The following is a 27,906-nucleotide window of genomic DNA, read 5'->3' as shown; positions in this document are numbered from 1 at the left end:
TTCAATCCACCTACCTTGCACATCTTTGGGTTGTGGGGGCGCAACCCAAGCAAACACGGGGAGAATGTGCAAACTTCACACAACAGTGACCCAGAGCCGGGATTGAACCTGGGACCTCGGCGCCGTGAGGCAGCCCGTCTAACACACTGCGCCACCGTGCTGCCCGCCACTGAACCCATCTTAAGAATTTCAGGCAGATGTGAGAGTAACCTGAATCCTGCCCGTCAGATATCTTCCTGGCAGGATTGTGCGGGTTAGGCTGGAGGTCCCCAAGCACTGCCGCTGGACGGCAGGCCAGAAGTGGACAATAGACATGGGCAGAATTAGATGGCATCCTGTCTATGTTCACTGACAACATTTGCACCAGTTCTGTATATGAATGACTAGGCACTCTAGCACATTCACTACTCACCGTCCATGCACCCCCGTACCCGCATTCCCCTCCAGACTCCACGGATGGCACGGTCGCACAGTGGGTTAGCACTGTTGCTTCACAGCACCGAGTTCAATTCCCAGCTTAGGTCACCGTCTGTGCGGAGTCCGCGTGGGTTTCCTCCGGGTGCTCCGGTTTACTCTCACAAGTTCCGAAAGACGTGCTTGTTAGGTGACCTGAACATTCTGAATTCTCCTTCTGTGTACCCGTGCAGGCGTCAGAATGTAGCGACTCGGGGATTTTCACAGTAACTTCATTGCAGTTTAATGTAAGCCTACTTGTGCCACTAATAAAGATTATTATAAAATAACATAATTTTTCCTGAACAAATCTATGCAAGCTTTCCTTAATTAACCCATATTTGTCCATGTCACTGTTTAGGTTTATCTTGACTTATTGTTTTCGAGACATTTCCCCACCACCAAAGTTAAACTGACTGGTTTGTAGTTGCTGGGCTTATCTTTACATTCTTTTTTTGACCAAAGATGCAACATTTTGAATTCTCAAGTCTTCTGCAACCACTCCTCAGTCCATTGCCTCTGCAATTTTCATTCCCACTTTCCTCAGTATCCATGGATGTATCTCACCTGCTCCAGGTGCCATTATTCATTTTTAAGTAAGTCAACCTAAGTAATACCTCCTCAGAAATTTTTACTCCTTTAATGTTTATTGATACCTCCTCTTTCACCATAACCTGTGTATCATTTTCTTTCTTGGTAAACACCGATGCAAATTATTAATTTAATACCTCAGCTTTTCCGCCTGCCTCCTTGTTTAAGTCCTCTTTTTGGTGCCTAATCGACCCTATTCCTCCTCTCACCACCGGTTTACTATTACTACGATCACTCTTACTATCTATAGCAGACATTTGGTTTCCCTTCTATGGTAACTGCCAGTCCCTTTTCATCCTCCCTTTTTGCTTCTTTTATTTGCTTTTCACTTCCCATTTCAAACCTGGTTCTTCATTGTATTATTCACTTGACATCTGTTGTAAGCATACTTTTTCTTCTTAAACTCTTACCTCTTTTGTCATCCAGGGATGTCTGGATTTGTTTACCCAGTATGTTAAATGTGTTGAGAGGACCCCTCAATTTAAGATCTGGCTTCATCTCACTGCTAAATAAATGGATGTGCATTAAATGTCATGGACCTCCCAACTTGTCAGCTACCTCTTATGATAGATATGCAGCTGCATTGAAAGCATTCTGTAGTTTTGCAGTATGGGATATTTTTGTTCGATGAAAAATGAATATTATTGCATGGTATACACGTAGCACTATCAAAACCCTGAGCACGGTACCCAAGGTCAAAACAACCAAGTGAACTCAGGAGTCATTTCCAGATGTGCACAATGAGTAGCTATTTACCTTGCATGTTATAGGCAGATTTATTCTAGACACCACGTGGGGCATGTGGTAGGACATTTACATAAAGAAGCTCCTGCGTAGTCATCCTTTACCTAAGTGTTGTAACCCCAATGTCACAGCTGCCCATATCTGCTCAAAATCCAATGGAGGGAACTGTATCATGACAATTCTCAGACATTTGGATTTATGTCAGATGAAAGAGGAAGAGAATGGTTTACTTGCAATACTTATTGTAATAGTTTTTTGGTGTTGATGCAATTTTCTGGCCTGGAAAACGATGCAGGTGAACTCCAACTGGTCATGGGAAACAAGAAACTGAAGGTAGGCCCTGGAGCATGGACCTAATACACAACAGGGTAGAGCTAGACCACCAGGGCACAATGTTTTTTTCAAGTCTGTGTTCCAATAATTCATGGTTATTTATAGATGTGAAAACTAAAGTTTCTTTGTTTTTAAGGAATGAGTAACCTTTTTGGGGTGACACGGTGGCAAAGTGATTAGCACTGCTGCCTCACGGTGCCTGGGAGCCAGGTTCAATTCCAACCTTGGATGAGTGTCTGTGTGGTTTTTGCACATCCTCCCCATGTCTGCGGGGGTTTCCTCTGGGAGCTTTGGATTCCTCCCACAGTCCACAGATATGGAGGTTATACGGAGACTTATAAAGGCAAGTGTCCCACATGCCTTCAAAATAAGGGCCCCAGCACTGCCTCTTTGGTACACCATTGGACACCGGCCTCCAGTTACTTAAACACCACACTTTGTGTCCTATTACTAAGTCATTTTCGGATCATCTCGCCACGTTTCCTTGAATTCCATGACCTTCAATCAGTCTCCCAAGGGTCAAAGGCTTTGCCAAAATCTATACAAGTTACATGAACCGCACTATCTTCATCCACACAATCGATCACTTTATCAAAGAATGCTATCAAATTTGTTAAGCCTGACTTCCCTCTGACAAAGCCAAGGTTGATGGGCCAAATGGCCTCCTTATGCACTGTAGGGCTTCTGGATCCTCTAATAATAATCAGGGCATCTAATATTTGTTTTTCCTGTTCTCATTTATCAGACTCCTATGAACCAGGCCTCAACTCGTTCCCACTGCATTTTCACCATTCATGTTTCCAGTCGGGAGCCAGGCTCGGCCACTATCCGGCGATCCAAATTACACCTGGTGGACCTGGCTGGCTCGGAGCGTGTTACAAAGACTGGAGTAGGAGGACAGCTATTGACTGAAGCTAAATACATTAATTTGTCCCTGACATACCTGGAACAGGTACAGTTGGATACCACACCAAACTATTTTTCTTCTAAAAAAAAAGTAAAAAATGGAAAATGTAATCATTGTTATCATTATATTAACCAGTCAACTTATGTATTATAGACAAATAACATAGTACCGTATATACTCGCGTAACATGCGACTTTTGAGCACATAATTTGAAGCCTAAATTTCGGGGGTCACATGATACGCGAGGTACAAAAATCGCAGGTGTGAAATGCTGGCCAAGATAAGTCACATAGCATCCAGCTGGCTTTACTAGCGTCGTTCAGCCACTTGCCGTTTCCATTCATAAAAACATGAATGGAAACGTCAAGTGGCTGAACATCTTCCCATCAGAATACTACTCTTCAGATTTTGACCACAGCATTCTGATGGGAAGATGTTCAGCCACTTGACGTTTCCATTCATGTTTTTATGAATGGAAACGGCAAGTGGCTGAACGACGCTAGTAAAGCCAGCTGGAAAGCTGTTCGAATCGCGAACAGCTTTCACAGCAGAATCCACTCTTCCCATCTTCCCATCAGAATACTACTGATGGTGACCACAGCATTCTGATGGGAAGATGTTCAGCCACTTGACGTTTCCATTCATGTTTTATGAATGAAACGGCAAGTGGCTGAACAACGCGAGTAAAGCCAGCTGGAAAGCTGTTCGAATCGCGAACAGCTTTCACAGCAGAATCAACTCTGCAGAAACCACACACAATGATACCATTTGGAAGTTTTAGTTTCCAAAATTAATTTCCAAAAAAGTCACTCGCATGATACATGAGGTATACCATAAAATCATGTTTTGGGGACGAAAATTTAGGGGTCGCATGATACGCGAGATCGAAAGTTACGCGAGTATATATGGTAACTATTTTTATAGATAGAGGACAGGGGGTGCTACAAAGTGGGGTTGGGGTGAGGGGGTGGGGGGGCAACCATCTTGGTGGTGGTTGCCCCTAATTGGCACAGGGGACCAAACAAAGAAGCTAACACCCTCCCATTCCTTCCACCTTCACCCGCTGGCCGGCTAATTGCAACAGAGGTGGAATGAGGCTTTTAAGTGACAGTTCATTGTCCCACATAAGGATCTTGCTGGGCTTAAGGGCTGATAGGCTGTCTGACACCTTACCAGCCCCCACTTTAATAAGGGGAACAGGACTGGGGATGGGTGGAGGTCTGTGGGCTGGCCATACAGTCTATTTTACATGCCACCCACACCCCCCTTCCCTGCCTTCAAACACTATGGTGGGTTGCTGTAAAATCTGCACCTGTTTTACAAGCATTGGATTTAATTGGAAGTAGAATGTGATGTTCTAAACCTTTGTGCTAAAGGATATGGCCATAGCTGAGGACTGTCACAGCCAGATGGCCTCACTTGTCTGGGTATTTCTTATAATCTTTCCATTGGTTTACCATTTTCCTACTATCATAATTTTACATCAAACTGCTGACAATAACTTCCTGACATGGAACTTCATTATTGCTGCATTAGATTGACAGCCTCGCCTTCCCTACCAAGCCTTGCACTTTGCCAATGTGACATGTATCATTCTTGTCTGGCACAGAATTGAACTAGTCTTAGAAAAAGATGATGGGCAGAAATGTGACTAATGAAGCAATCTGCCTTTTCCGATTTCCTCATGGGAATTTGTTTGTTGATTCTATGCATTAAGGAGCAAATTTGAAATTGTTTGTTTAAATTCCAGGTTATTATCGCACTTGCAGAAAAGAATCGCGCACACATCCCTTATCGAAACTCAATGATGACATCTGTTCTGAGGGACAGCCTGGGAGGAAACTGCATGACAACTATGGTGGCAACATTATCTGTGGATAAAAGGAACTTGGAGGCAGGTTCATATTGTTTTCATTCGACTCAATGTAGTGTTTAGAAAATAGGTTTGAAGGAGGGCCTTTGACCCATGTGTCTTCATATTTTTTGTTATGTACATTTCTGACACTGTCAAGAGACTTCAAACTCTGTTAGGAACAAGAAGATATTTAGTAATAAAGTGTATCCTGGCATAGGAGGTTTGCAGAACAGAACTGCCTTGGAGCAGCCTTACAGGTTTAATAATAATCTTTATTGTCAGATGTAGGCTTACATTAACACTGCAATGAGATTACTGTGAAAAGCCCCTAGTCACCACATTCCGGCGCCTGTTCGGGTACACAGAGGGAGAATTCAGGATGTCCAAATTACCTAACAGCACATCTTTCGGGACTTGTGGCAGGAAACCGGAGCATCTGGAGGAAACCCACGCAGACATAGGGAGAACATTCAGACTCCACATTCAGTGACCCAAGCCTGGAATCAAATCTGGGACCCTGGTGTTGTGAAACAACAATGCTACCCACTGTGCTACTGTGCTGGCCACAGGAAGATCCTTTCAGCTACCCTCTGGCAGCAGAACAACGAAGCACAGGTACATGGTCATTTAGTACATGGCTGCTGGATGCATTGTTTCCAAGAGGGAACTCCACACTTTGGGGTGATCATTCACTCTCGGTTCCTGATGGTCCCTCATGTGAGGTGACTTTTTTTGGCTGTCCTGTCTTAAAGAGACAGACACAAAAAACACTATGTTTTTGAAGTAAGAATAATAACTTAGCAACACGCTCCGGCTGCTGCTCACCCTCTGGGTAAAAAAAAACTCTTGACATTTGCCCGAAGTTTCTCTTCATGACCATGTACCTGTATTGCGTTGTTCTGCTACCAAAGTGTAGCTGAAAGGATTTTTCTGGGAACAGGGAAATTTTCTTTGCACGCAGTGTTTATGGGTTACATTTCAAATCCCCGTCCACCCCCCAGAATGTGAATTAACTATGCCCCAATGCAATAATTTAATGAATTGGTATAGTTTCTTAATTGTGGTTAATTGATAACAATCCTATTTTTCTCAGATGTGGTGCAAGTGACATCTAGAGCCATATTCTTAAATTGGTTGGCAATGAGCTGTCTAGCTATGATAGGCATATTGGAGATCAATGGTGTTCCAATAGATGCAAATCAATTGAAAAGGAAGGATAAGGAGTGACAGATAACATGAATATACATATTAATTGAAGTGGCATACAGTGAATGGGTGCTTGTTAGCAAACATGGAAATTGTTTTTTGACATATGAGTATTAACCATGCATCAAGTTTACAGTCAATAAAAAGCTGTTATCACCAAGGCCAATCTAGTACTGGAATGCATCTCAACGGCATTTCGCTAAGCAAGAAAAAAGGAAATTTGACCTTGCATTCACCGTTGTGAAGTTGGACTTTTTGGGGGCGATTCTCCACTCCGTGGACCAAGTGCCTGAGCCGTCGTGAAGGCCGTCGCGTTTCACGACGGCGCGATCAGGGCCTGGGCACGACCTATTATGGCCCCCACAGGGGGCCAGCATGGCGCTGGAGCGGTTCACGCCACTCCAGCGTCCTTACGCGGCGCTGCGCCACCCCGCGCATGTGCAGTTGGGGCAGCTCAATCCTGCGCTTGCGCAGTTGGGCATCGCCATCCTGCGCATGCGTGGGGAACTTCTTACGCGCGCCGGCCCCGACGCAATATGGCGTGGGTGTTCAGGGGCCGGCCGCGGCGGAATGTAGGCCCGGGGGGAGAGGCCGGCCCGCCGATCAGTGGGCGACGATCGCGGGCCAGACCCCTTCAGAGGACCCCCCCGTTGAAGGAGACCCAACCCCCCCCCCCCCCCCCCCCCCCCCCCCTCCACAGGTCTCCCCCCAAGCGTTCCCGCAGATTTCCCGCCGGCAGCAACTGTTTGCAGCGATTCTCCCAGCGGCCCGGCGCGATTCGTGCGGCGCTGGTTTCGGGCAGGTGGGAGAATCGCGTGCGGGGGTCGGGGCGGCATGGCGCGATTCACACGGTGCCCCGGCGATTCTCCCACCCGGCGGCAGGGGGGAGAATACCGCCCTTTATTTATTCAAAGCACTGGGAGTTGCCGACTTGGCCAGAATTTATTACACATCGTAATTGCCCTTGAGAAAGTGGCGAAGAGCTCCTTCTTGAACTGTTGCAGTCCATGTGGTGTAGGTGCATCCACAGTTCTGTGAGGGAGGCAGTTCCAGGATTTTGTCCCATGGACAGTGAAGGAATGGCAATCCAAGTTTGGTTGGTGACTGTCTTGGAGGGGAACTTCCTGCTGCTCTTGTCCTCCAAGATGATAGCTGTTGTATATTTGGAAGGTGACTTCTAAGGAAAGTTGGTGAGACTGCAGTGCACCTTGTAGATGGGGCACATTTCTGCTACTGTGCATCAGTGATGGAGGGAGTGAATGTTTTGTGGATAGCATGCCAATGTGTTCGAATCCCACCATGGCAGTTGGCGGAATTTGAACTCAATAAAAATCTGGGAATTAAAAAGTCTAAAGATGATCATGAAACGATTGTTGATTGTCGTAAAAACCCACCTGGTGAACTAATGTCCTTCAGGGAAGGAAATCTGCGGTCCTTGCCTGGTCTGGCCTACATGTGACTCCAGACCCACAGCAATGCTCTTGACTCTTAACTGCCCTCAGAGATGGGCAATAAATGCTGGCCCAGCCAGCGCCGCCCACACCCCATAAATGAATAAACAAAAAAATCAAAGGACAGATATGCCCTTGATGGTACAAAGCTTGTTGAGCAGCACTCATCCAAGCAAGTGTAGAATATTCCATCACACTTGTGCTTTGTAGATGGTGGATAGTCTTTGGCGAGTCAGGAGGTGAGTTATTTGCCGCAGGATTCCTAGTCTCTGACCTGTTCCAGTAGCCGCAGTATTTATTTGACTAGTCCAGTTCAGTCAATGGTAACGTCTAGAATTTAAAAAAAATTCATTCATGGGCTGCAGGTCACCACCGGCAGTCGCTAGCTGGGCCAGCAATTGTTGACTATCCTTAATTACCCTTGAACTGAGTGGCTTGCGAGGCCATTTCAGAGGACATTTAAAAGTCAATCACATTGCTGTGGGTCTGGAGTCGCAGGTAGCCAGGCCAGAAGACGAGGGGCGGGATACTCCCCTACCCGGCGGGACGGGGGCCCCGGCGTAGCGAAGTGGCGCCAACCACTCCGGCGTCGGGCCTCCCCAAAGGTGTGGAATTCTCCGCACCTTTAGGGACCAAACCCTCACATTGAGGGGCTGGGTCCACGCCGGAGCGGTTGTCACCACGCCGACTGGCGCCCAAAACGGCAACAACGGCCTTTGATGCCCGGCGCCGGGGCTGGCCGAAAGGCCTTCGCCGGTTCGCGCATGTGCCGGTGGTGACGTCAGCGGCAGCTGGGGGATTCTCTTCCGCCTCCGCCATGGTGGAGGACGTTGTGGCGGCGGAAGAATAAGAGTGCCCCAACGGCACTGGCCCGCCGGCCGATCGGTGGGCCCCGATCGCGGGCCTGGCCACCGTGGGGGCACCCCCCGGGGTCCGATCTCCCCGCGCCTTCCCCAGGACCCCGGGGGCCCGCTCGCGCCGCCGATCCCGCCTGCCACCAGAGGTGGTTGAAACCACGGTGGTGGGATTGGCCTCTCAGCGGCGGGACTTCGGCCCATCGCGGGCCGGAGAATCACCGCGGGGGGCACGCCGATCGGCGTGGGGGGCATGCTGGTCAGCGGAGCGTGATTCCCGCCCTCGCCAATTCCCATGTGGCGCAGAATTTCTGCCACGGCGGGGGCGGGATTTTCGGCGGCCTCGGGCGATTCTCCGACCCTGCGTGGGGGTCGGAGAATTTCGCCCCAGATAAGGATGGCAGGCCTTGTTCCCGAAATGACATTAGTGAACCAGATGGGTATTTACGACAATCAACAATGCTTTCATGGTTAACATTAGACTTTTAGTTCCAGATTTTTATTGAATTAAGATTTCAAGATCTGCCATGATGCGATTCGAACCTGGCTCTCCAGAACATTACCCTGGGTCTCTGGATTACTCGTCCAGTGACAATATCATATTGCCATTGCCTCCCCCAATGTTGATAGTGGAGAATGTAGTGATGCTAATGCCATTGAATGTCAAGCTGCAATGGTTAGATGCTCTCTTGTTGGAGATAGTCACTGTCCGGCACTTGTGTGGCGTGAATGTTACTTGCCACTTGTCAGCCCAAACCCTAGTGCATTTGGACATGTACTGCTTTGTGTAATCATCAGCGAATATCTCTATTTCTGACCTAATGATGGAGGGAAGCACACTGATGAAGCAGTTCAAGATGGTTAGGCCGAGGGCAGTACCCTCAAGAACTACTGCAGTGATATACTGGAACTGAGATGATTGACCTCCAACAACCACAATCATCTTCCTTTCTGTTAGGTATTACTCCAACCAGCGAAGACCATAAGGTATAGGAGCAGAACAAGGCCATTCGACTCATTGAGTCTGATCCGCCATTCAATGAGATCATATCTGATCTAATATAATCCTCTGTCCTGCCATATCCCCATAACCCTTGATTCTTTTACTGATTAAAAATCTGTCTGTCTCAGTCTTGAACATACTTAATAATGACCCAGCCTCTGCAGTTCTCTGCAGTGAAGATTCACTAACCTCTGAGAGAAGAAATTCTTCCTCGTCTCTGTCTTAAAGTCTTTGTCTTACTCTGAATCACAGAATCACACACTGCAGAAGAGGTCCTTCAGCCCATCGATTCTGCACCGACACCGAAAAACACCCAACCTACCAACCTAATTCCATTTACCAGCACTTGGCCCATTGCCTTAAATGTTATGATGAGTCATCCAGGCAGTGCATTCCAGAGCATCACCACACTCTGGGTAAAAGGGATTTTCCTCACATCCTCTCCCCAAACCTCCTGCCCCTCGCTTCGAATTTGTGGCCTCTCATGACTGACCCTTCAACTAAGGGGAACAGCTGCTCCCTATCCCCCTGTCCATGCCCTTTATAATCTTGTACACCTCGATTAGGTATCCCCTCAGTCTTATCCGAGCCTATTCAACCTCGCTTCATAACTTAAATGTTTCATCCTAGGTAACATCCTACTCAATGTCCTCTGCACCGCCTCCAGTGCAATCACATTCTTCCTATACGGCGGCGACGACAACTGCACACAGTACTCCAGCTCTGACCTCACTAAAGCTCTATACAACCCCAAACTGACTGCCCTGCTTATGTAATCTATGCCTTGATTGATAAAGGCAAGTGTCCTGTATGCCTTTTTCACCACTCTATTAACCTGCCCTCCTGCCTTCATAGATTATGGACAAACACGCCAAGGTCCCTTTATTCCTCTCAACTTCCTCGTGTCATGCTGTTCACTGAATACTTCCTTGTCAAATTACACCTTCCAAAGTGCATCATTTCACACTTTTCAGGGTTAAATTCCATCTGCCACTTATCTGCCCATCTCGTCTGTATCTTCCTGTAACCCAAGACACTAAACCTCTTTATTAACCACCCAGCCAATCTTTGTGTCAAACGCAAAGTTACTGATCGAAACCCCCCCCATATAGTTATCTATGCCCTAGACTCACCCACAAGAAGAAACATTGTCTCAGCAACAACCCTGTCAAGCCCCCTGAGAATCCTATATGTCTCAATAAGGACGCCTCTAAATATTCTAAGCGTTTTCCCCTTTATTCCCGTTGACTCCAGTTTTGCCGGGGCTTCTTGATGTCACCCCCGGTCAAATGCTGTCTTGATGTCAGGGGCTGTCACTCTCACCAATTTAACATTAGTACTGAATATCTTTTGGCTTTTTTTGGCAGACACGCATTGTAACAGTCATGGAGATCAGCCAGATCCCAGGGGCGGGATTCTTCAATAATGGGGCTATGTCCCCACGCCCGCGAAAAAACACGTGCAAATCACTCTGGACTTACCTGGAGAAAGTCCAGGGTGATTCTCTGATTTCACCCTGGATTATCTGATAAGGGGTCTAGCAGGGCCCCGGAGTGCTCCTCGCAGCTCCGGCTGCCGATACGGAGCCTGCACTTCCGGTCGGCGGTCCATGCATGCACAAGGCAGCGGCCTGTATCGGCCGCCCTGCGTGACGTGGCCATCCCACACCATGGACTGGCACCGATAACATAGGCCCCGCCAAGATCGCGCATGCCCGTGGTTCCATGGCCCCCGATCAGTAGCTTGGCCATCCTGAAGGCCCACCCGGGAAATGATCCACTCTCTGGGTGAAGAAATTTCTCCTCATCTCTGTCCTAAATGCTAAATGATGGTTCACCGATGTCCTTTAGGGAAGGAAATCTGCCACCATTAACTGGCCTGGCCTACATGTGACTCCAGATCCACAACAAAGTGGTTGACTCTTAAATGCCCTCTGAAATGGCCCAGCAACCCACTCAGTTGTATTCAACTGCGACAAAAATACAAAAAAGGAATGAAACTGGACAGACCACCCGGCATCGAACCAGGTACCGGAAATGACAATGGCAAAGCCAGCCCTGTCAACTCTGCAAAGTCCTCCTTACTAACATCTGGGGGGGGGGGGGGGGGGGGGGGGGGGGGGGGGGGGATTGTGCCAAAGTTGGGAGTGCTGTTTCACAGACTAGTTTTTTCAAATAAATTTAAAGTACCCAATTATTATTTTTTTTCAATTAAGGGGCAATTTAGCATGGCCAGTCCATCTAACTTGCACATCTTTGGGTTGTGGGGGTGAAACCTACACAGACACGGGGAGAATGTGGAAACTCCACACAGACAATGACCCAGAGCCGGGATTCGAACCCGCGTCCTCAGCGCCCTAGTCTCAGTGCTAACCACTGTGCCACGAGCCGCCCTGTCTCACAGAATTGTTAAGCAACAGCCTAACATAGTCATACTCACAGAATCATACCGTACAGACAATAGGGTCGTGAGTCACTGAAACCCTTGCTCAAAAGGCAGTGAAGCTTAATTTTTTTGGAAAATATTTTATTTGATTTTTAACATTTTAAATATACAACACAACAAAGTAAAAGAAAACACCCCCAAACACCCGCACCGCCCTCCCCATCCTTCAAAACCTCATTAACTCAGAGCAAACGTACCCCCCCACTAAATATTTTTAAGGTAGAGCTGGTTAAATTCTTGATTAATAAACGAACTGGGGTAGGCAGGAATGTGGGGTCGAAGTTACAATCAGATCAGCCCTATCGTATTGAATGGCGGAGCAGGCTTGATGGCAGCCTACTCTTGCTCCTAAATCTTATGTTTGTATGTAGATCCCTCAAATAAAAACCCTCTAAAGTATCTCAACTAAATAACTTATTCAGACGGTTCATCAGTCTAGCTCATTAAATTTCTACAGATGACATTTTCCTGGTCGCTTAACCACAGTAACAATAATATGTCCATTACTGCTCTGGAGAAGGCTGAAATCTTCATCAGAGATCATGGACTGGGCACGGTTTGAGGGGTGCTGGTGGGATGTTTTGATGTTGGGGTTTTACTGTTAATATTCATGGTGATACGAGCTGGGTCGGGATAATGGTAGAGATGGTTACATAGGGGGCATATCCCCTGTTCTGATTTCATGGTTGTTTTCTTCGGCCTCAGTAGCTGTTGGGACGTTGGGGGAATGTTTTTTTCTTCCCTTGGCTCAATATGGTTGGGGATGAGGACCATGGGGAGTGGCTAGTCTGGGTGGAAAGGTGTTGGTTAAGGAATAGATGGGACCTGTGTTTGGGGGGGTTGGACACCTTGCTAGCACTAGGAAGTAGGCTAGTTAAGAGAAATCAAGTGTGAGGTAGGGGGGTGGACTGCGCCTTGTTGGACCAGTTAGGTTTGGCTTGATGGGTCTAGAAGGTTGGGGGGTGGTGGGATGAGTGGATGCGGCAGGCTGTCTGCCGACTGGGCAGGGGTGGGGCAGGTCATTTTCATAGAATTTACAGTGCAGAAGGAGGCCATTCGGCCCATCGAGTCTGCACCGGCTCTTGGAAAGAGCACCCTTCCCAATCTCACACCTCCACCGTATCCCCATAACCCAGTAACCCTATCCAATACTAAGGGCAATTTTGGACACTAAGGGCAATTTAGCATGGCCAATCCACCTAACCTGCACATCTTTGGACTGTGGAAGGAAACCGGAGCACCCGGAGGAAACCGACACAGGCACGGGGAGAATGTGCAAACTCTGCACAGACAGTGACCCAAGCTGGGAATCGAACCTGGGACCCTGGAGCTGTGAAGCAATTGTGCTAATCACTATTGTACCGTGCTGGCCCACAGGCGGGTTGGGCCAGCTATGGTCAAAACAATCAATGCGAAGAAGGATGGTATTTGCAGCTTCTGTTGAAAATTTCAGACTCTTGGTTTTGACCATAGTTGACCCCACCGGCCTGTGGGGTTTAATCAAAAGATAACTATTGTTTGCTCATTTAAAGATTCTGCGGGTTGAAAAAACATACGACATACATAAATACACAATGTAAATATATAGACACAGGCGTTGGGTGAGCATACGGAATGTAGTACTACTCAGTAGTGAAGAGGTCAGTTTGTCCATAACAAGGTCATTCAGGGGCCTGGTGACAGCAGGGAAGAAGCTCTTTTAGAACGGTGCATGTTCTCAGACTTTTGTATCTCCTGCCCAATGGAATAAGTTGGAAGAGAGAATAACCTGAGTTGGAAGTGCTGCCCACTTTCCCAAGGCAGGGGGAGGTGTAGACAGAGTCAATGGATAGGAGGCAGGTTTGTGTGATGGACTGGGCTTTGTTCACGACTGTCTGTAGTTTCTTACAGTCTTGGCCTGAGCAGTTGTCATACCAGGTGTGATGCAGCCAGATAGGATGATTTCTATGGTGCATCTGTAAAAATTGGTAAAGAGTCAATATGGACATGTCAAATATCCTTAGTTTCCTGAGGAAGTATAGGCACCGTTGTGCTTTCTTGGTGGTAGCATCGACGTGGGTGGACCAGAACAGATTGTTGCTGATGTGCACACGTAGGAATTTTAAACTGTCAACCATCTCCACCTCGGCACCATTGATGCAGATAGGAATGTGTACATAACGTGGTACTTACCCCTGGGGAGGGTCTGGTTCCAGAGATCATTGTGTCGCTTGATACGGAGAAAGCATTTGACCTGGTAAAGTGGGACGACCTGTTTGCGATACTAGAGAAATTTGGGTTTGCACTGGGTTTCAAAGCATGCGCGCAGCTGTTGTATTCATTTGCACTAACAAAGTGACCTCTGAACCCTTTCGTCTGTACCGGGGCACTAGGCATGGATGTCCGATGTCCCCTTTGTTATTTGCATTGGCAATCGAGCCACTAGCCATGGCGCTAAGGTTTTCTAAAGCATGTGAAGAAATAGTTAGAGGAGGGGCCGAGCTTAGGGTCTTGCTGGAGGCGTCAATAGGAAACATAATGCTGATCTTGCAGCGTTTTGGAACATTTTATAGCTATACGCTAAATATAGGAAAGAGCAAACTTTGTGGTTGGGGCACCATTGCGGTGAGTGGGGGGCCTTAGGTGGTTACTGTTCCGGTTAGCAGGAAGACATTTTCGGTCTTTGGGGGTCCAGATAGTAAGGGATTGGGGTAAGTTCCGGAGGTTGAACTATACAAATCTGGTGGGGAAGGTCAAGGTGGACCTGCAAAGATGGGACGGTTTTCCAATATGCCTGACGGTCCGTGTACAATCAGTTAAGATGAATATCTTGCCAAGATTTTTATTATTATACCAGTGCCGCCTGGTGTTTCTGCACAAGGCGTTTTTCAGAGACATTGACCGACTTGTGACTGGATTTATTTGGCCGGGTAAGGGCCTGAGGATCAGGTGGAGAGTGCTCCAGAGGGCGAGACAAGCAGAGGGCTTGACCTCGCTAAACTTTCAGTATTATTATTGGGCGGCTATGCTGAAAAGGTGCTGGAGTGGTGCGGGGACTCAAGCTGGATTGGATTGGATTGGATTTGTTTATTGTCACGTGTATCGAGGTACAGTGAAAAGTATTTTTCTGCGAGCAGCTCAACAGATCATTCAGTACATGGGAAGAAAAGGGAATAAAAGAAAATACATAATAGGGCAACACAAGCTTTCGTGATGGTAGCGTCGACGTGGGTGGACCAGGACAGATTTTTGGAGATGTGCACCCCTAGGAATTTGAAACTGCTAACCATCTCCACGTCGGCCCCGTTGATGCTGACAGGGGTGTGTACAGTACTTTGATTCCTGAAGTCAATGACCAGCTCTTTCGTTTTGCTGGCATTGAGGGAGAGATTGTTGTCGCTGCACCACTCCACTAGGTTCTCTATCTCCCTCCTGTATTCTGACTTTCATTATTAGAGGTCCTGCCCATGTTGTTCGTATTGTCAGCAAACTTGTAGATGGAGTTGGAACCAAATGTTGCCACGCAGTCGTGTGTGTACAGGGAGTAGAGTAGGGGGCCCCGGTATTGAGGATTATTGTGGAGGAGCTGTTGTTGTTCATTCTTACTGATTGTGGTCTGTTGGTCAGAAAATCAAGGATCCAGTTGCAGAGTGGGGAGCCAAGTCCTAGGTTTTGGAGCTTTGATATGAGCTTGGCTGTGGGACTTGTTGGGAGCAATGTGTGTGAAGGGGGCAAGCCTGGAGGCGTTGGTAAAGGCTCTGCTCCCGATGGTGTCGAAGAATCATTCGACTAACCCGGTGTAGTAGTCACGTTGAAAATTTGGAGACAACTTTGAGGGCTGCCTCAAGGCTGGCACCCACCTGTGCAAACCAGTTATTCAAGCCTGCTGGGCTGGATCTGAGGTTTATGGAGTGAAAAGAGAAGGGGTTGGAGAAGGTGGGAGATTTATGTTTAGTAGGTCGCGGAAGCTGAAGGAGAAATATGGGCTTACAGACGGGTTCAGGTGTTGCCAGGTGCATGGCTGGGTCAAAAAGTACTTTCCAGCCTTCCCAGTGAAGCAGCCTTCTACTTTGCTCGAGCGGATTTTATCCTGCCCGGGGTAGGAGGTGGCCAGTACATTAAGCATATACCAGTAGATAGTAGGGGAAGAGATGGGCTTGGTTGAGGAAGTGAAGGGTAAATGGGCAGAAAAGCTGGGGCCAATTTTGAGGAGGAGGTTTGGAGGAAGGCACTGAGGAGGGTGAACATGACTTCGTCCCGTGCGAGGCTAAGTCTCATTCAGCTAAAAGTAGTGTATCGAGCACACCTCACAAAGGCGAGAATGAGCCAGCTTTTCAATGAGATGGAGGATGATGTGATCCTTGTTCGAGGGCTAGCACACCAGGCGCACACGTTCTGGGTGTGCTCAAAGCTGGGGGGGGGGGGAACGGGTGGGTGATGGGTGGCGTTTAGATTATATTATTGTGGGGGGGGGGTTTATTACTGTTATTTTGTGTTATTGTTTGGTTTTTGCAAACTTTGTATAAAAGTTGTTATAATTTGGATAAAATGTAGCCAATAAAATTTATTCAATTCCCCTTTACCAGCGTAACAAGCCATGTGTTCTAAATTGTAAAAGGGCACTGTGTACATAGAACATAGAACATTACAGCGCAGTACAGCCCTTCGGCCCTCAATGTTAATTTTTCTTTTCCCCATATCAGCAATGATTCTTTTGCCAGTCACCTTAAGTTTGTCCCCTCTTGTTACTGACCTATCTGCCACAGGAAACTGATTTCTCCTTACAATCTGAATTTATTTTATAGCATAAGAAGTACACTAACTCTGCAAAAAATAATTTAACAAAGTTTATATCCACCACAAAAATACAGACATAGCACTAACAGGATGTATTATAAAATAAACTGTTTCTTACTGCTGCAGTTATGTGATCTTTAAAATCATTGAACAGACTCAAATGCAGATATCAAAGCGGGTGGCGGTGGAGTGGGAGAGTGGCGTATTGCCACTTGTTTAAAAAAATTCCCAAAAGCACTTCTCTAATCTTACTGGAGCCAGTCAGAAAAAGTCACCACACCAGTTTGTAACCATGCTAGTTGAACATCTAATTGCAATGCTGGAAGTTAATTAGTATCGTATTTCTACTTTTCCACCCTGGCCAACAAGTTGAGACTGCTAATGTCTTCACTCCACCTCCAACCAGTGTGTGTATGGGTGGGTGGATACTTGTGCCTATGTGTGTGTCTGGTATGAATGCAGCTTGATGTGTCCGGATCCCAGTAACTACAAGTTTTATGTATGTATCTGCATGGCCAGTGGGGACAACTACTCAATGTTGTTGGACTCTTTCTTCAAATATGTATGGAGGCCCTGCCAACAACTTAACTCTGGTTCAAGTGGGGTTAGGGTTAGGGTTCGGGACTGAAATGGCTTTCCTGAACCAGATCAGATCAAGGTCAGGATGTGAAGAGGGCCTGAGGGGAATGTTTTGTGGTGAATGTATAATGTGTATAATTCACACTGTGTATCACTGTGTCCCTGTGGGCTCCATCTGTGAGCCGTTGCGCGGCTCTGCCCACAGGGGGAGATGAGGAGCTTGTACAGGGCTCCACCCTTGGTCGTACCCCTGGCTCCGCCCATGGCTCCTCCCACTACCGGAAGCATAAAATGCTGCGGTCTTGTGAGTCTGCCCTCAGTTCTTCTGGTCGCAGGCAGGCTCAGTTGTAAGTCGATTAAAGCCACAGTTTACTTCCACTCGTGTCTTGAGTGAATTGATGGTCGCATCAATTTAATCGACTTATAAACCACCATGGAATCAGCCCTCAAACCTGATCGACTGGAACTCGACCCGCAGACCGCAGAAGTGAAGGAAATCTTTTTACGTTGTCTTCCGTGCTTCAAGGCCTACCTGGCTGCGTTGACTACCTCCGCTGTTACTGAAGAGCAGAAACTCAGTCTCCTACATGCAAGGGTGAGCCATCGCATTTATACTCAACTCAATAGTACCGACTCGTACACCGAAGCCCTCGCTATACTCGACCGCCTATACGTGCGGCCTGTAAATTAAGTTTTCGCGTGGCATATTTTCACCACCCACCACCAGCAGAATCGCTAGAGGACTACCTGCGCGACCTAAAAGCTCTTGCACGGGAATGTAACTTTCAGGCTGTAACTGCCTCCCAGCATATGGAACTCGTTGTCCGTGATGTGTATGTTGCAGGGTCCGGTCCAACTACGTGCGCCAGCGTCTCCTCGAAAAAGGGGCCCAGAACCTGGAGGACATAGTAACGGTAGCAACCTCGCTGGAGGTCGCATTCCAAAGTTTGAACTCGTTTCCAGCCGACCACGCGACCCCATCGTGGACCCCCGACCAGAGACTGCCCCAGGCCTGCGCCGCGCGGCCACCCGCCCACCACGGGGCACTATCGTGCCATTTCTGCGGTCAGCCCCAACACCCATTGCAGCACAACGCGACCTGCAGCAGCTGTGGTCAAAAAGGACATTTTGCAAAGGTATGCCTGTCTAAAACTAAACCCTCAAACTCTACCGCTATCCAGAGCAATCGCCCCTCCAACTCGCAGGCCCGCAGACCCCGCAATGTTGCAGCGTGTCTGCCGCCTCCGCCTCCGCACTACATGTGCGACTCATGGGGGCCGCCATCTTGGCAATCCTCCCCCACGCGGCCGGCCATGTGCAAGTTATGGGGGCCCCCATCTTGGGCACCATCTTCCTCGCCGCCTGCCACGTGCGATCCATGGGGGCGGCCATCTTGGACGCCATCTTCCTCATTGCCCGCCACGTGCGATCAAAGGGGGCCACCATCTTGGCCATCACCCGATGTGCATATCGACGACTACGACCTCCGTGGACAGTCATCACGGGGCCACTCCAGCACCGCTGATCAAGCCACCAACTACCCGAAACTCAACGCAGTCACTTTGGACCAGTCGCGGCCAAAGTACCTCAAGAGCTCAATGATGTCTGTTCAGGTCAATGGATACAAGACACCGTGCCTCTTCGACTCCGGGAGCACCGAGAGCTTCGTTCATCCAGACCTGGTAAGACGCTGTTCGCTCCCTAACTTTCCAGCACGGCAAACTATCTCCCTCGCCTCGGGGTTGCACTCGGTCCAAATACAAGGGCGCACCGTTGTGATATTAACGATACAGGGCGCCAACTACTCTAACTTCCAGTTGTATGTACTCCCAGACCTCTGCGCCCCTCTCCTACTCAGGCTCGATTTTCAATGCAATCTTAGAAGCCTAACACTCAGCTTCGGCGGACCCCTGCCCCCCCTCACTATATGCAGCTTAGCGACTCTAAAAATTGACCCCCCTCCACTCTTCGCTAATCTCACCGCTAACTGCAAACCCATGGCCACTCGCAGCAGGCGGTATAGCCTGCAGGACAGGGTATTTATTAGAGCCGATGTCCAGCGGCTCCTAAGTGAGGTAGTCATAGAGGCCAGTAATAGCCCCTGGAGAGCTCAGGTGGTGGTCATCAAGACCGGGGGAAAAGTTCCGGATGGTGGTTGATTACAGCCAGACCATTAACCGATTCACGCACCTCGATGCGTACCCTCTCCCCCAGATTGCAGACATGGTCAACCAGATCGCCCAGTACCGCATCTTCTCAACGGTGGATCTGAAGTCTGCCTACCACCAGCTCCCAATCCCCCCCGGAGGACCGCCACTACACGGCGTTCGAGGCAGATGGCCGCCTCTTCCATTTCCTCCGGGTCCCCTTTGGCGTCACGAATGGGGTCTCGGTGTTCCAACGAGCAATGGACCGAATGGTGGACCAGTACGGGCTACGGGCCACGTTTCGTACTTGGATAACGTCACCATCTGCGGCCATGACCAGCAGGACCACGACGCCAACCTCCACCGATTTCTCCAAACCGCCCAGAAACCCAACCTCACATACAACAAGGAGAAATGCGTTTTCCGCACAACCAGGCTAGCCATCCTCGGCTACCTCGTGGAAAACAGGGTCCTGGGGCCTGAACCGGACCGTTTGCGCCCCCTCTTACAACTCCCTCTCCCTCACTGTTCCAGGGCCCTCAAGAGGTGACTTGGATTCTTCCTCTCCTATTACGCCCAGTGGGTCCCCCAGTATGCGGACAAAGCCCGCCCACTATTTAAGACCACACTCTTCCCACTGTCAGCCGAGGCCCGCGAGGCCTTCAACTGCATCAAGGAGGACATCGTCAAAGCCGCCATGTGGGCGGTGGATGAATCCGTCCCCTTTCAGGTGGAGAGCGACGCCTCAGAGGTCGCTCTTGCCGCCACTCTGAACCAGGCAGGGAGGCCAGTAGCTTTCTTCTCCCGAACCCTCTCCGCTTCAGAATAGCGACACTCCTCAGTCGAAAAGGAAGCTCAAGCCATTGTGGAAGCCGTACGGCACTGGAAGCACTACCTCGCAGGTAGGAGGTTTACCCTCATCACCGACCAGAGATCGGTTGCCTTCATGTTCGACAACTCGCAACGGAGCAAAATAAAAAACGATAAAATCTTGAGGTGGAGGATCGAACTCGCCACCTATAATTATGATATCATACATCAGCCGGGGAAGCGCAACGAGCCCCCAGATGCCCTGTCCCGCGGCACATGCGCCAGCGCGCAAGACGACCGATTACAGACTATTCACAATGACCTCTACCACCCGGGGGTCACCCGGCTCGCCCACTACATCAAGGCCCACAATCTGCCTTTCTCCACCGAGGAGGTAAAAGCCATCACCAGGAATTGCCCGATCTGTGCGGAGTGCAAACCTCACTTCTGCAGACCAGACAAGGCCCACCTGGTAAAGGCTTCCCGGCCCTTTGAACGACTGAGCATCAATTTCAAACGGCCCCTCCCCTCGACCAATCGTAATGTGTACTTCCTTAACACCATGGATGAATTCTCCAGCTTCCCATTTGCTGTCCCGTGCCCCGATATGACCTCCCATACAATCATCAGAGCCCTGCACACTGTCTTCACTTTGTTCGATTTTCCTAACTATGTCCACAGTGACAGGGGTTCGTCATTCATGAGTGACGAGCTGCATCAGTACCTGCTCGACAAGGGCATCGCCTTGAGCAGGACTACCAGCTATAACCCCAGGGGGAACGGGCAGGTGGAGAGGGAGAACGCAACGGTCTGGAAGACCGTCCTACTGACCCTCTGGTCCAGGAATCTCCCGACCTCCCACTGGCAGGAGGTCCTCCCCGACGCGCTCCATGCTATTAGGTCCCTCCTGTGTACGGCCATTAATCAGACTCCTCATGAGCGATTATTTGTTTTCCCTAGGGGCACTACCACGGGGGCCTCCCTTCCATCTTGGTTGAGGACACCGGGCCCGGTTCTCCTCCGGAAGCACGTCCGGATACATAAAACGGACCCGCTGGTAGAGAGGTAGTAGGTACTACTACATTCAAACCCCCACTACGCCTTTATCGAACACCCCGACGGCCGGCAGGACACCGTTTCCCTCCGGGACTTGGCGCCTGCAGGATCCACCGCCACCACCGCCGAGGTACCCCTCACACTACACCCCACCCGACCCCGCAAGCCCTGCGCCCCCACGCCTACAGGTTTCCTGCGTCCCCTTCCGCCCGTCGCACCGGTCAGGAACGAAGCTCTGAATGAACCACCCCCGGAGTCCACCCTCAAATCCACACCGGACATCAGCACAGAGCCATCCGAAGCGGCTGCAACCCCGCAGTTCCCAGCGGACGACTCGGCCACCGGACCGACTCAATCATTAGACCCGTCACCCCCGCCGGACTTGATTATTTTACAGGGGGTGAATGTGGTGACTGTATAATGTGTATAATTCACACTGTGTATCACTGTGTCCCTGTGGGCTCCATCTGTGAGCCGTTGCGCGGCTCTGCCCACAGGGGGAGATGAGGAGCTTGTACAGGGCTCCGTCCTTGGTCGTACCCCTGGCTCCGCCCATGGCTCCTCCCACTACCGGAAGCATAAAATGCTGCGGTCTTGTGAGTCTGCCCTCAGTTCTTCTGGTCGCAGGCAGGCTCAGTTGTAAGTCGATTAAAGCCACAGTTTACTTCCACTCGTGTCTTGAGTGAATTGATGGTCGCATCATGTTTTACACTTTTCTTTGTGGGGGCAGGAGTTCAGTTAGTTAATTCATCTCTCTTCAAGGTGGTGTGCTCTGAGTACTTAAATGGTGCCAATAGGGCTAAATTATCAGAGTTACATGGCTTGAGTGTTCATTCAGTCAAGTGAAGAAGACTAAGTGGTGATCTAATTGAGGTGTTTAAGATTAATGGAATTAATGGCAGTAAGGGAAAACTTTTCCCACTAGTGGGAGTGTCCAGACACCATAATGCAGAACGGAAAGAGGGGAGACTACATAAAACAGCGTAGAGAGAGGGAAGATTGCATAAAGCAGCACGGAGAGAGGGGAGACTGCATAAAGCAGCGCCGAATGAGGGAATACTGCATAAAGCAGCGTGGAGAGAGGGAAGACTGCATAAAGCAGCGCAGACAGAGGGGAGACTGCATAAACCAGCGCAGACAGAGGGGAGACTGCACAAAGCAGCGCAGAGGCGAGACTGCAAAAAGCAGTGCAAAGGGAGGGGAGACTGCATAAAGCAGCGCAGAGAGAGGGGGACTGCATAAAGCAGTGCAGAATGAGGGGAGACTGCATAAAGCAGAGCGGAGAGAGGGGAGACTGCATAAAGCAGTGCAGAGAGAGGGGAGACTGCATAAAGCAGTGCAGAGAGAGGGGAGACTGCATAAAGCAGTGCAGAGAGAGGGGAGACCGCATAAAGCAGTGCAGAGAGAGGGGAGACCGCATAAAGCAGTGCAGAGAGAGGGGAGACTGCATAAAGCAGTGCAGAGAGAGGGGAGACTGCACAAAGCAGTGCAGAGAGAGGGGAGACTGCATAAAGCAGTGCAGAGAGAGGGGAGACTGCATAAAGCAGTGCAGAGAGAGGGGAGACTGCACAAAGCAGCGCAGAGGGGAGACTGCATAAAGCAATGCAGAGGGAGGGGAGACTGCATAAAGCAGCGCAGAGAGAGGGGAGACTGCATAAAGCAGTGCGGAGAGGGGAGACTGCATAAAGCAGTGCAGAGGGAGGGGTGACTGCATAAAGCAGTGCAGAGGGAGGGGAGACTGCATAAAGCAGAGCGGAGAGAGGGGAGACTGCATAAAGCAGTGCAGAGAGAGGGGAGACTGCATAAAGCAGTGCAGAGAGAGGGGAGACTGCACAAAGCAGCGCAGAGGGGAGACTGCATAAAGCAGTGCAGAGAGAGGGGAGACTGCATAAAGCAGTGCGGAGAGAGGGGTGACTGCATAAAGCAGTGCGGAGAGAGGGGACACTGCATGAAGCAGAGCGGAGAGAGGGGAGACTGCATAAAGCAGAGCGGAGAGAGGGGAGACTGCATAACGCAGCGCAAACAGAGGGAAGACTACATCAAGCAGCGCGGCGAGAGGAGAGATTGCATAAAGCAGCGCAAACAGAGGGGAGACTGCATAAAGCAGTGCGGAGAGGGCAGAATGCCTAAAGCAATGCGGAGAGAGGGGAGACTGCATATAGCAGTGTGGAGCGAGGAGAGACTGCATAATGCAGCGCGGGGAGAGGGGAGACTGCATAAAGCAGTGCAGAGAGACGAGAGACTGCGTAAAGCAGTGCAGAGGGAGGAGAGATTGCATAAAGTAGCACGGGGAGAGGGGAGACTGCATAAAATAGTGCAGAGAGAGGGAAAACTGCATAAAACAGTGCAGAGAGAGGGAAGACTGCATAAAGCAGTGCAGAGAGAGGGGAGACTGCATAAAGCAGTGCAGAGAGAGGGGAGACTGCATAAAGCAGTGCGGAGAGAGGGGTGACTGCATAAAGCAGTGCAGAGAGAGGGGAGACTGCACAAAGCAGTGCAGAGAGAGGGGAGACTGCACAAAGCAGTGCGGAGAGAGGGGTGACTGCATAAAGCAGTGCAGAGAGAGGGGTGACTGCATAAAGCAGTGCGGAGAGAGCGGTGACTGCATAAAGCAGTACGGAGAGAGGGGTGACTGCATAAAGCAGTGCAGAGAGAGGGGTGACTGCATAAAGCAGTGCAGAGAGAGCGGTGACTGCATAAAGCAGTGCGGAGAGAGGGGTGACTGCATAAAGCAGTGCGGAGAGAGCGGTGACTGCATAAAGCAGTACGGAGAGAGGGGTGACTGCATAAAGCAGTGCGGAGAGAGGGGTGACTGCATAAAGCAGTGCGGAGAGAGGGGTGACTGCATAAAGCAGTGCGGAGAGAGGGGTGACTGCATAAAGCAGTGCAGAGAGAGGGGTGACTGCATAAAGCAGTGCAGAGAGAGCGGTGACTGCATAAAGCAGTGCGGAGAGAGGGGTGACTGCATAAAGCAGTGCAGAGAGAGGGGTGACTGCAAAAAGCAGAGCGGTGTGAAGGGAGACTGCATAAAGCAGCGTGGAGAGAGCGGAAACTGCATAAATGTGATGAATGGTATTAGTAACTGCTGTAACTGTACCTTGCCTTTAATACATTGGCCCTTTAAGACCGGGCTTGGAACCCTGGGGGACTCCACTTCTGGCTCTGCGCCCAGGAAACGGTATATAAGATGATGCTCACTCGGCAGCATTTGGTGAGCACACTTCTCGGCAGCTGTTCAGTTCTCTGAGGCTTAAAGCCTTTGAATTACCAATCTTCTTTCCTGTGTCGTAATTGAGGGTATCTCAATTTAATCATCAGATGCATCAAGATGGACAGTGCTCTTAAGCTGGAGAAACTCAACCTGGACGCTCGGTCGCCGGAAGCCCTGGAAATGTTTAAATATTGGCACCGGTGCTTTGAGGACTATCTTGACTCCTCAGCAACTGATGTTGACGGCGCTCGCAAGCTGAGATTGCTACATGCCCGGGTGGGCCATCGACTCTCCTCCGTGAACGAGAACGCTACGACCTACGAAACTGCGGTCGAGATATTGAAGAAACGCTTCGTAAAGCCGATTAACGAGGTACACGCCAGACATTTGCTCTCAACCTGCAGCCAGCGCTCCGGGGAAACTCTGGACGAATACGTGGAGAGACTCACTGCGTTCGCGAGGAACTGCAACCATAAAGCAGTGACGGCAGAAGCCCATATGAACTTGCATATTCGCGATGCCTTTGTGTCCGGTATCAGGTCCTTGTACATCCGGCAGCGGCTACGAGAAGACAGGGCAAAGGATCTCCAAGGCACGGTAACGCTCGCCTCTTCTCTAGAAACAGCCCACCGTAACCTCCGTACATACTCCGCGGACCTTGCAAACCCCTCTCGATCCCCTCCAGACTTGGCCACGCTACAGGCCTGCGCCACGCGGCGATCTGCTCACTCCGGGGGTTCCCCATGCTATTTCTGTGGGCTTGGTCAGCACCCATATCAATGTTGCCCGGCCTGCTCCGCGATCTGCAACGACTGCGGGTAGAAAGGGCACTTCGCTAAAGTCTGCCTGGCTGGGCCCAAAGGCCACAAACAAAAGCCTCACCAGGCCCAGAAGTCAAGCTCCCGGCCTCACAGGCCCCGCAACGCGGCCGCGCGGTGGCCGGACACGCCCACTTCCGACACGTCATCGACCTCGTGCGAGTCATGGGAGCGGCCATCTTGGCGGCGGCCATCTTTGAACCCCGACACGTGCGACCGACGGCGGTGGCTATTTTGTGACTCCAGGCGGCCATTTTGTGAGTCCGACTTAACCGAGGACTCTGACTACCTGCAACTAGGAGCGATCACGCCTGATCAATCACGGCCAAAGCACCTGCGGAACTCAATGACGCGGCTACAAATCAACGGCCACGACACTCCCTGCCTATTCGACTCCGGGAGCACGGAGAGCTTTATCCATCCAGACACGGTAAGGCGCTGCTCTCTGCGCACCCACCCCGCCTCTCAAACTCCCGCCCTCGCCTCTGGGTCCCATTCGGTACAAATCACGGCGTATTGTGTCGCTGACCTCGAAATTCAAGGTACTGAATACACCCGTTTTAAACTCTACATCCTCCCTCACCTCTGCGCCCCCCTGCTGCTCGGTCTGGATTTTCAGTGCAGCCACTGGAGCCTGACACTGAAGTGCGGCGGACCCCTGCCCCCACTCACGGTATTCAGCCTGGCGACACTCAAAATTGCACCACCCCCCCCTCGCGAACCTCACTCCCGACTGTAAGCCCGTCGCCACTTCGGCGGTACAGTACCCAAGACATGACTTTTAGCAAGTCAGAGGTTCAGCGGCTACTAAAAGAGGGGGTCATAGAGGCTAGCAACAGCCCTTGGAGGGCTCAAGTATTGGTAGTCCGCTCCGGGGAAAATCAACGAATGGTAGTGGATTATAGCCAGACCATAAACCGCTTTACGTAACTCGATGCGTACCCACTTCCCCGCATAGCGGAAATGGTGACTCAAATCGGCAGTATCGGGTATTCTCCACGGTCGACCTAAAATCGGCCTATCGTCAACTTCCTATCCGCCCAGAGGACCTCCCCTACACGGCTTTAGAAGCAGCCGGTCGGCTGTTTCACTTCCTCAGGGTCCCTTTTGGTGTCACAAACGGAGTTTCCGTTTTCCAGAGGGCGATGGATCAAATGGTGGACCAGTACGGCTTACGGGACTTGGACAACGTCACCATCTGCGGCCATGACTAGCAGGACCACGCCGCAAACCTGAGGAAGTTCCTCCAGACTGCCCGGGCCCTCAAACTCACATATAACAAAGAGAAATGCGTGTTCCACGCAACCCGGCTAGCCATCCTCGGCTACGTCGTGGAAAACTGGGTCCTAGGCCCGGACCCCGACCGCATGCGTCCCCTTAAGGAACTCCCCCTCCCCCGTAGACTCAAGGCACTCAAACGGTGCTTGGGGCTTTTCTCCTATTACGCCCAGTGGGTCCCCAGATATGCGGACAAGGCCCGACCACCCATTAAGACCATGGTTTTTCCCCTGACGGCTGAGGCCCAGTCGGCTTTCAGCCGTATCAAGGCCGACATCATCAAGGCCGCCATGCACGCGGTGGACGAAACCATTCCCTTTCAGGTAGAAAGCGACGCATCAGATGTCGCTCTGGCTGCTACCCTCAACCAGGCGGGCAGACCAGTAGCGTTCTTCTCCCGAACCCTCACCGCCTCGGAAATTCGGCACTCTACAGTCGAGACAGAGGCACAAGCCATAGTGGAGGCCGTGCGGCACTGGAGGCACTACCTAGCCAGTAGGAGGTTCACCCTCGTCACCGACCAACGGTCGGTTGCCTTTATGTTCGATAACGCACAACGGGGCAAAATAAAGAATGACAACATTCTGAGGTGGAGGATAGAGCTCTCCACCTATATGTACGATATTAAATATCGCCCGGGGAAGCTCAATGAGCCCCCGAGTGCCCTGTCCTGCGGCACGTGCGCCAAAGCGCAAAAAGACCGCCTGAGAGCCATCCACGAAGACCTCTGCCACCTGGGGGTCACTCGGCTTGCCCATTTCATCAAGTCCCTCAACCTACCTTACTCCACAGAGGAGGTCAAGGCCATGACTAAGGCATGCCAGATCTGTGCGGAATGCAAACTGCAATTCTATCGACCAGACAGGGCTCGCCTGATAAAGGCCTCTGGGCCCTTTGAGCGACTAAGTGTGGACTTCAAAGGGCCCCTCCCGTCCACCAACCGCAACATCTATTTCCTCACCGTTATCGATGAGTTCTCCCGCTTCCCATTTGCTGTCCCCTGTCCCGATATGACCTCGGCCTCCGTGATCAAGGCACTGCACAGCATCTTCACACTGTTTGGTTTCCCCGCTTATAGCCACAGCGACCGGGGTACATCATTCATGAGCGATGAGCTGCGTCGATATCTGCTCAGCAAGGGCATCGTCTCGAGCAGAACGACGAGCTATAACCCGCGGGGAAACGGGCAGGTGGAGGGGGAGAACGTGACAGTTTGGAAGGCTACGGTCAAGGAGTCTCCCAATCGCCCGCTGGCAGGAGGTCCTACCCGATGCCCTACATTCCATTAGGTCGCTCCTCTGTACGGCCACGAATGAGACCCCTCACAATCGTTTGTTTGTCTTCCCCAGGAAGTCCATCTCTGGGGTCTTGCTTCCATGTTGGCTGACG

The 27,906-nt window shown here is 50.4% G+C and overlaps 1 protein-coding gene across 4 annotated transcripts in view; it reads left to right on the top strand.

Annotated features, from left to right (window-relative positions):
• Nucleotides 1–27,906, top strand: part of kif6 (kinesin family member 6) — a 683,903-nt gene that overhangs the window by 167,702 nt on the left and 488,295 nt on the right. For all 4 annotated transcript variants that reach the window (XR_005460902.1, XM_038799042.1, XM_038799041.1 and 1 more), the window contains exons 7-8: nucleotides 2,867–3,073; nucleotides 4,779–4,922. Coding sequence is in view for 3 of the 4 variants with exons in the window: in XM_038799042.1 (XP_038654970.1) it covers nucleotides 2,867–3,073; nucleotides 4,779–4,922 (351 nt within the window). In the remaining variant the exon portion in view is untranslated. The remainder of the gene's footprint in view (nucleotides 1–2,866; nucleotides 3,074–4,778; nucleotides 4,923–27,906) is intronic.

The sequence above is a fragment of the Scyliorhinus canicula genome, chromosome 6 (assembly GCF_902713615.1).
Source record: "Scyliorhinus canicula chromosome 6, sScyCan1.1, whole genome shotgun sequence".
Taxonomy (NCBI): domain Eukaryota; kingdom Metazoa; phylum Chordata; class Chondrichthyes; order Carcharhiniformes; family Scyliorhinidae; genus Scyliorhinus; species Scyliorhinus canicula.
The sequence above is the reverse complement of the archived record's forward strand: the minus strand, read 5'-3'. Positions and strand labels throughout refer to the sequence as shown.